Below are 9,186 nucleotides of genomic sequence, written 5' to 3' on the forward strand. Positions count from 1 at the left end.
AAGATTATTTTTCGGAATTCGATTACCTTATCGGTAGGTAACCGACATAGTGCTTACACCGAACATAGATATAGTTCCCATGTACTTATGTATGAATGTATGATTTAGTATTATGCATATTGCATAATACACTATTTATATACGTTATAAATACAGCGAAACTTCCCTTAACGGACTCCTCTAAATAGCGGACACTTCCAAATAGCGGACATTTTATTGGAAATGGGGACATTTTCACTATTTTTATATAGGAAAACCCCTAAATACCGGACATTTTAAATAACAGACACTTTAATGATAATTTTATTTTGATTTTGACAATTCTAAAATATAGAATAATCGTGAAATGCCTTTCTAAAAATCTATTTATCTATTATAGTTTTAAGTTAATCTTATCTGTCCATTATCGCGTCCATTAAAACATTTTTTTTAGTTTATGTATTGTGAAATATCTTACATTACTATTTCCTACTCGTATTTAGTTGTGCTTGTGATTCCATTAAACATACGAACGTATTCGTAAACGTATTGTCTCCAACACAGTTGAATTAGAAAATGCCTTAATACACCAAATCAAGCATTAAGGTCTAAACAGGTTAAAGTAGCTACAGTTAATATTAGCATTAAAATAATAGAAATATTAAAATATCATTGATTATTAACATTGTATAAATAATGAAATATGTAATTATTAATTTCTCCGAGTTATCTTCGAGGAATTTAACCCCCCCCCCCCTCACTCTGAATAGCGGACACCTCTAAATAACGGACTAAATTATTTAGAGGTTTCACTGTATAACATTATAATAGGTATGCGGGCCTTGGTTTCTTTCAGTTCAATTCCAGTAATTCCACCGATAATGATTTTACAAATCGTCAATTTTCTACTAATATTTTACTGGTACCTATATTGTATTTATATTTGAAGTACTGAAGTACTAGTACAATAATATTTGTTTGAGAGTGTTCCTAATTTAGTGGTGGGCATATTAGGATTTAAAAAATCCGAATTATTCAGATTTGTCGAAACAGGATTTAGTAAATTCGGATTTCACGGATTATTCAACTTGATTTTACATTGCCGTTCAATGACTCATTGTTATATACTAATATTTTAATTCTATAACATAATTTTCGGGCATTTCGAACGCATTTTAAGTACCAGCGATGTTTTGCGCTTAGCTGTAAAAAAACAATTACTTAAGTATGTATTTAGTGTCTTAGTATGTACTAAGTACTTGGTATGATAACTAATAACAAATAATAAATAATCATTGAAATTGATAAATATACTGTAAGTAAATAGTAATACAAAGTATTAATTTATTGTTAAATTTTCAGTATAATAAAATAATTTATTTTACCATACTTTAAAAATATTTGTAATTCTTAAGTCACATTAAAAGCAAATCCATAAATCCGGATTTGGATATCCGGATAATAATTCAGATATTCGGATTTCATGTAGGCCGTAGGGTTACCATTTCTGGTTGACAATAAAAGTGGACATTTTTTTCAAGATCATGAAAATTATATTTAATTGTACACATTTATTAGTTGATATTTAGACTTAAGAAAATAAATTAAATACTATAGAATTTCTTTGTGATTCAGAAATAAATAAATACTAACACAGAATAAGACAATTATATAAATACCTATTATATAGGTACCGATATCGAGGTAATTATTAAAAAAAATCACATTTCATGAAAAACCCTGACATTTTCCAATATTGAAAAAAAACCCGGGACGTTTTTATTTGAGCTTAAAAAGGGCATGTTCAGAGAAAAGAGGACGTCTGGTAACCCTAATTTTCATGCCGATCACTAATAGTTCCTAATATCTAGCGTAGATAGTATTCACATTATTCACATTGTTAGGCACATTTCGGTACCTACCTATATACTATATAGTTTACTTATAAGTTATATGTGAAATGTATTTACGGATTTTGTGAGATGGTTCAAGTGGATTTTAATAATTTCTTTGACTTTTATATTTCATAGTAAACTGCAATAATAATAAACTATTGTTCCCACAAAACATGTATCTATATAAGAATAGAGTTATAAATGTAACCTTTGATAGAGGGGTAGAGGGAATTTAATGCGTTGTTGACAAAATTTCTTAGAATATATCCTGTTACCCAGGCACGGTGTTTTATTTTTAAAATTAATTTTGCCCGCTGCTAGAAGAATATCTGGTGACGCCCATGATATTAAGTATAAGCTATAGTATATTTCTGACTTCTGTGACGCGGTTTGCTTTGTTATCACTTTGCATCTTTACAATTTTGTAACCAAACTAATGGTAACCACACAATTGGTAACTACACGTTTCATATTCATATTTTACGTACATATATATTTTACTCAGCTGTTTTACAAGTGAAATTGATTACGTAAACATCAAACAGTGAATACGTGATAAATACTAAAGTAAATGTAAATTAAGAAATACCTTTAATGGTTGGCACTTTGGCAGTTTGCGCCACACTCGTAGTCTTGTCTGTGATGAAATACTATTAAATTTATAAATTTTGGTTCCGTGTTCGTATTCAAAAATGTTGGACCTTTTTACAATATTCAGCAAAGGCGGAATCGTCCTTTGGTGTTTCCAAAGCACCAGTCAAATTAGTCAATTTTTCATACCCTCGGTAAATTCGTTGATCAAAACTGTTATTCTTCAGGTAAATAATAAATACTAAATTTTCTTTGTCACACGATAAACATAGGTTTCACTTATAAAATAATTTTGTTAAAACATGTCAACGTGTATCTGTTAAAATCTAAAAAATAATTCTTATAAAACTATAAAATACTATGAATTAAAATAAGTACTATAATAATGAATTTTATTAGAGATACAATATTATTTCAAATTATTTTCATATTCAATTGTTACACAAGCAATTAAATTTAAAAGTATTAATATGTACTCATTTCAGGAACGGACTAGTAGTAACAATAATTATGAGCAAGATTCTCTGTCCTTAAAATATAGACTGGACAATGAGTTTGATTTGGTATTCGTGATAGCATTTCAAAAAATACTACAACTGTCATATGTAGACAAATTTCTGGACGACATACAATTGGAATTTAGGGATAAGTATAAAAATGACTTGGCCCGAAAAAACTATTTTATGGTAAAATTTTATTGTGTATTTATTTAATATCAATATTAATATTTTAATTTCAACTTAGGAATTTGAATTCAGTAAAAATTTCAAAGAAGTTCTCAAGTCTGCTGAAGAATGGGGTAAGGCTCAAGCCTGTATTCCAAAGCAGATGCGTACATTCAATGAGTCTACAAAATCTAAAAAAACTGTAGCGTCTATGATTGAAAGAAAAGGGGATGATAAAGAAAATAAAAAAAATTGTAAGTTTGAATGTTTAACTGTAGGTATGCTGCGGAATTAAAACACTTATTAAATTTAAAATGAAGAGAATAATAATTACAAAAATTACTTTGATTTTCTTATATTTTAATTATTAATGTCTAGCAAAAATTATTGAAACTCAAAAAAATGATAAAGAAGTTAATCATAATGGCGTTTCATTTAATGAGGAAGACTTAATCACTCAAAACCGATTAAAAATGGCTCAAAAAATGGGTGCTATGAATTCAAATAAACTAAAAAAAAATAAAGAGTAAGTGTTAAAAATATTTATTTTTACTTTTCTATTTTTGAAAGTAACTTATATACCTATATGATTTAGAAAAGCTCCAAAACCTTCTCCTAAAGCTACCAAACAACCGCGTACATGGCCATTAGGTGGAGCGGCAAAAGATATACGTTCTTTAGATTATACTAAAGATAAGCCAAATAATAACGCAGATAGTCCTATTGAAATTGAAACTAACAATGAGGTAAATAAATGTTTATGAATATTGAATTAAACTTTATTTTATTGCTATTTATAAACTCCATTTAGATTAATATTGAACTGACTCGTTGTAGTGTCTCATTCCGACCACTAGATAACCTCTTCTTGCAACTGTTTAAAAAAAAAAAAAACAGATACTTATCTTGTAGTAGGGACCATCTAGTGGTAGGAATGTACCGATGTGACAAGTAAAAGTAGTATTTTAACACTTAAGCTATACTTCTCACTATTTTAAGAAAATAAATATATTAAATGGTAATTGGTCAAAAAGTCCGGTATGAAAATAGTTGGACGAAAATTCCGGATTCATTTCTAGCCCGAACACATTTTTAGTGTCGGACAAAAAGTCTGGTGAATACAAAATTGTCTAATTTTTCATAATTGTGTAATTATAATATTTTATATATATATATATATTTTTTTTTTATATTTTCTTATTCTTATTATTTCTTATACCTAACATAAATTCAACAGAAATTATCAAGATTTATATTATAATTGTGGTAATAACGCTATTGTAGCATGTAGATTGTAGGTATGATATTATGGTAGATAAACTGTAGACGTACGGCTGCGATAAACATTACATCCATATAGACCTACCTACCAAACTATAGCGGATTTCCGTAATATTTTTTTAGGTATAAGAAATAATAAGAAATAAGAAAATATTAAAAAAGTAGGTAGTAGGTACAATGATATAATAATGTAATAAAAGTATTAAAATTATTTAAATAAATAATTATTATACATGAACTGACTATATATAATTATATAATATTACATGTGTATACTATATATATACCTACATAATAATATTATAATATAATATAAGGTACATTATAATTATAAATGAAAATTGAATAGACAATTTTGAATTTTCGGACTTTTTGTCCGACGCTAAAAATGTGTTCGGACTTTTTGTCAGGCAATCAAAAAATGAATCCGGACTTTTTGTCCAACTATTTCCATACCAGACTTTTTGTCCCTGGGAATCATATTAAATACCTATTTGTTATTAGATTGTTGGACAAATGGTTGGAAGTATTAAAGACATAGAAATTGATAGTGATAGTGACGAAGAAGAGTCTGATGAAAAATTTGAAACAGCTGCTGAACGCAAGAGGAAGAATGATAGTAAAAAAAGTGTATTCTCTATGTTCAAGTAAATGATTAATTTTCAATATTTTTTTGAGTGATAATATTAACTTTGATTCACCTTTTTTAGAGGTTTAGTTGGAAGGAAAAATTTGACTGCAACTGATATGGATCCAGTATTGGAAAAACTTAAAGAACACTTAGTTGCAAAAAATGTAGCTATTGAAATAGCAACTAAGCTTTGTGATTCTGTTTCCTCTAAACTTGAAGGAAAGGTAAAAAATATTATTTTTCATTAAAAATATAATCATACAACATTTTAAAATTTATATTTACTTTTATGTAGGTTCTTGGTTCATTTGAATCAGTTGCATCAACAGTAAAGAATACTATGATTGAATCTCTAGTACAAATATTGTCACCAAAACGGAGGATTGATATTTTGCGTGATGCAATGATGGCAAAAAAAAACGATAAGCCTTATGTTATGGCGTTTTGTGGAGTGAATGGTGTTGGAAAATCTACAAATCTTGCAAAAGTATGGGTTGAATAAAAATTGTCATTATTCAGAATTAATTGCATCCTTTTTTAACTAATCTATTTATTATATTATATTTACAGATATGTTTTTGGTTGATTGAAAATAATCTAAGAGTATTAATTGCAGCTTGTGATACATTTAGAGCAGGTGCTGTTGAACAATTAAGAACTCATACAAAACATTTGAATGCACTACATCCTGCAAAAAAACATAATGATCAGCAAATGGTACAACTATACGAAAAGGGATATGGTTAGTATTTAATATGAAATTTATTTTAAATGTTTGATGACATTGTGTTATATAATGCATATTCTTCAATTATACTTAAAGGTCAATGTTTAAAACTGTAATGCCCATCTGGCTTACGATTATAGGCCTATAAATGAGGTACTTTGTATCTTTACATTAGCTATAAAAAAAAATGTTATGTTTTCTGTCATTGTTTTTGAAATTGATAATTATTATTTACCAGAACATCTCAGCATAGTATTCCTAACTATACTCGGCTTCAGTACTATTACTATTTTCTACCCACTGTTTAACTTTGTGCAACCTTTAATTTGGGTAATGTGTGATAGTCTAAGAGCATTTTGATTATCATACCTAGGTCCTTGTAGAACCATACGGCTCCTTAAAGCCCCTTATAGCTCTTTACTGCCCCTTATAGCCCCTTGCAGCCCCTACAGACACTTTACAGCTCATTACAGCCCCTTTTAGCTCCTTACAGTTCCTTACAGACCCTTGTAACCCCTAAGCACCTAACAGCTCCTTTTTTTGATCATCTAAATTTTTTGTTACCGACACTTCAAAAAAAAATTCTTATAAAAATCGAAAATTTCAATGGTCTATAAATATCTCAAAAAAAGTCAAAACATTTTTGAAAATTATACTGTTTATAGATAACACTAACATAAAAATTTTGTGAAATTTTCTTGTATTTACAGTGATTAGTTTTTGAATTACAACCATATAAAAAAATCGATTTGGTCGAAAACTGGTTTTGCGTAAAAATTTCCGTTTTTCTGTCATTTTTTTTTTGTTTTTCTCGATTTTTTTGAAAACTGTTTACTTTTTACCTTTATAATGCACCAAGGATATTCACTTTTCTATCGTAAACCACTCCCAAAGTTTGAAATTGAAGCATTATTTTGACTAGTTATGCTGTACACAGACACAAAAAAAAACACACGTCATTATAAAATTAATTACTCCGTTCAGAATCTAAAATATTAAAAAATATTTAACTAAATACATATGTATATTATTAAATATATTTACTTTTTCACCAAAACATGAAAATAAATTAAAATATGAGATAATTGTAGTTGTTATCCCTGGGAGTCTTATTACAAAACCAGAATTTCGATATCGCCAATATTTCGGGAGATATCGCAATTGGTAAATCCTATGAGACACCCTGTATATTATTTTTGTACAATATACTGTTATTTACCGTTTTTTAAATCCAAATTGAGTTAATATTCGGTTTAGAAATAAAAGAAGCAAAAAAAATTATACTACCAATTAGTAAGTTTATGTTGATTACAGGAAAGGATGCAGCTGGAATTGCTATGGAAGCGATAAATCATGCTAAGGAAGCCAAGTATGATGTAGTTCTTGTCGACACAGCTGGAAGAATGCAAGATAATGAACCATTAATGCGAGCTTTGACCAAAGTAGTTTATTGTTTAATAAAATCTTAAAATACTAAGTATTTTTACCCTGTTCAAATTTCTTATTGTTTGTTGATTTTTAAGTTGATTAAAGTCAATGAACCTGACATGGTATTATTTGTTGGTGAAGCATTAGTTGGAAATGAAGCAGTTGATCAGCTGGTAAAATTTAATCAAGCCTTAGCTGATTATTCGTCTTCTGTTACTCCACATTTGATTGATGGAATTGTGCTCACAAAATTTGACACAATTGACGACAAGGTATAAATTAATTAATTAAAATAATAACTAAATTAAAATAATAGATTTTCTAATTAGTATATAATAAAAATAATTTCATTCTAGGTTGGAGCTGCCATTTCAATGACGTACATCACAGGTCAGCCAATAGTATTTGTGGGAACTGGTCAAACATATACAGATCTCAAATCACTGAATGCAAAGGCAGTGGTTGCTGCTCTAATGAAATGAAAATATTGATTGCTGCATATTACATTTAAACAGTATCTTTAATAACTTGATTGACCTATAACATTTGAACTCCCATCTATTTCATTGTAATCTGGTGATAATTTGTTGGTTTTTTTATTAGTTATTTAATGAATATTCTAAAGTATTTTATGTTTTTAATATTTGGTGAATGTTCATCCTACTTAATATTTATGTATTATTTGTTGTTTTTCATTCCATTGTATTTTTGGTAATAAAAAAAATGTGGGCACCAATATATTTGTTTCTATTTTATTTATGAATCCCAAATTATTCTATACCTATATTTTACATAGTACAAATACTTTTTCAATAATTGTTAGTATATAAATTAACTTGAATGAAGTTAAAAATAAAATATACCTAATCTAACCTAACCTTCTTTTCAGTGATCTATAAACAACTCAAAAAAAGTCAAACATTTTTGAAAATTAAACTGTATATAAATATCACTAACATAAACATTTGGTGAAAATTTCAAGTATATTTACAGTAATTAGTTTTTGAATTACAACCATATAAGAAAATCGATTTGGTCGATAACTGGTTTTGCGTAAAAATTCCCGTTTTTCTGTAATTTTTTTTTTGTTTTTCTCGATTTTTTTGAAAACTGTTGGAAAATGTTTACTTTTGACCTATATAATGCACCAAGGATCTTCAATTTTACATCGGAAACCACCCCCAAAGTTTAAAATCGAAGCATTATTTCGACTAGTTATGCTGTACACAGACACACACATCATTGCAAAATCAATACATTCATCACTCTGTTCAGAATCTAAAAGGAGTGCAGTTGGAATTAATTTTAATTTAAAAGTTTGTTCGTACAAAAAATTAGAATTATTAATCAAGTGAAAATTCATTGTCCATAGCTTACGAAGAAAATAACATACATCGAACTTATAAGCTGAAAAAATAAGACTTCATCATTAGACTACAACAGCCGTAAGAATTTTGAATCGTTATGATATTGCTAAAGTAGTTGAAGTTAATGAATTAATTTTTCCGTTACTAGATGCATTTTCATCATTAATTTACATTATGCATATATTGCCATGAATTTCCATATAATGATGAAATGTTTGATATTCTTGAAAAGTTTTATAATGAAATAGGGAATGGATTTTTAAAAAAAGTGTGACATTTAAAAAAAAAGAATTGTTGTTACAACGGTATATATTATATAATGAAAACCGATAAATATAAATCCTCGTCAAAATATTATAATACAATAGAATATCTCTGCCAAGTATAGTCGGTAATTTGGTATAGCAATAATCATAATAATAATAATCATGGTTTTTGAAAAAATAAACGGGCTCCAAGTCTAACTGATGATGGCCGATTATAATAATATTATTGAGTACTAGCTGGCTGCTAATAAATGACGGTGTTTGTTTGAAATCATGGGCAATGGTCTACGACGAAATCCGGAAACGGTTCATTTGATTTTTTTCTGTCTACATACATGCGTATTATTAAACACCTG

General features: G+C 28.0%; 1 protein-coding gene and 1 long non-coding RNA gene across 2 annotated transcripts; one reads left to right on the forward strand and one right to left on the reverse strand.

Annotated features, from left to right (window-relative positions):
* Positions 1 to 2,435: 2,435 nt before the first annotated feature.
* On the forward strand, positions 2,436 to 7,935 carry SrpRalpha (signal recognition particle receptor alpha). Its single transcript, XM_015507688.2, has 12 exons — positions 2,436 to 2,692; positions 2,951 to 3,151; positions 3,210 to 3,384; positions 3,509 to 3,656; positions 3,726 to 3,876; positions 4,916 to 5,058; positions 5,122 to 5,266; positions 5,338 to 5,529; positions 5,613 to 5,784; positions 7,084 to 7,211; positions 7,293 to 7,469; positions 7,554 to 7,935. Exons 1-12 carry the CDS (start codon positions 2,567 to 2,569, stop codon positions 7,677 to 7,679), a joined length of 1,884 nt encoding a protein of 627 aa, XP_015363174.1. The 5' UTR covers positions 2,436 to 2,566; the 3' UTR covers positions 7,680 to 7,935.
* Positions 3,209 to 7,165, reverse strand: LOC149056217 (uncharacterized). The gene is made up of 2 exons (XR_016191634.1): positions 7,057 to 7,165; positions 3,209 to 6,696 (listed from the first exon to the last, which is right to left on the reverse strand). It is a non-coding gene; the product is annotated as an uncharacterized LOC149056217 (long non-coding RNA).
* Positions 7,936 to 9,186: the final 1,251 nt, after the last annotated feature.

This window comes from Diuraphis noxia, unplaced genomic scaffold (assembly GCF_037042655.1).
Source record: "Diuraphis noxia isolate RWA-SAM2 unplaced genomic scaffold, SU_Dnox_SAM2 contig0004, whole genome shotgun sequence".
In the NCBI taxonomy this organism is placed as follows: domain Eukaryota; kingdom Metazoa; phylum Arthropoda; class Insecta; order Hemiptera; family Aphididae; genus Diuraphis; species Diuraphis noxia.

What these genes read in the sequence shown, in the direction of transcription:
- SrpRalpha (XM_015507688.2), top strand. Translation starts at nt 2,567, where the DNA reads ATGTTGGACCTTTTTACAATATTCAGCAAAGGCGGAATCGTCCTTTGG. An exon ending in CCCGAAAAAACTATTTTATG is followed by an intron (nt 3,152 to 3,209) that starts GTAAAATTTTAT and finishes ATTTCAACTTAG; the next exon opens with GAATTTGAATTCAGTAAAAA. An exon ending in TAAAGAAAATAAAAAAAATT is followed by an intron (nt 3,385 to 3,508) that starts GTAAGTTTGAAT and finishes ATTAATGTCTAG; the next exon opens with CAAAAATTATTGAAACTCAA.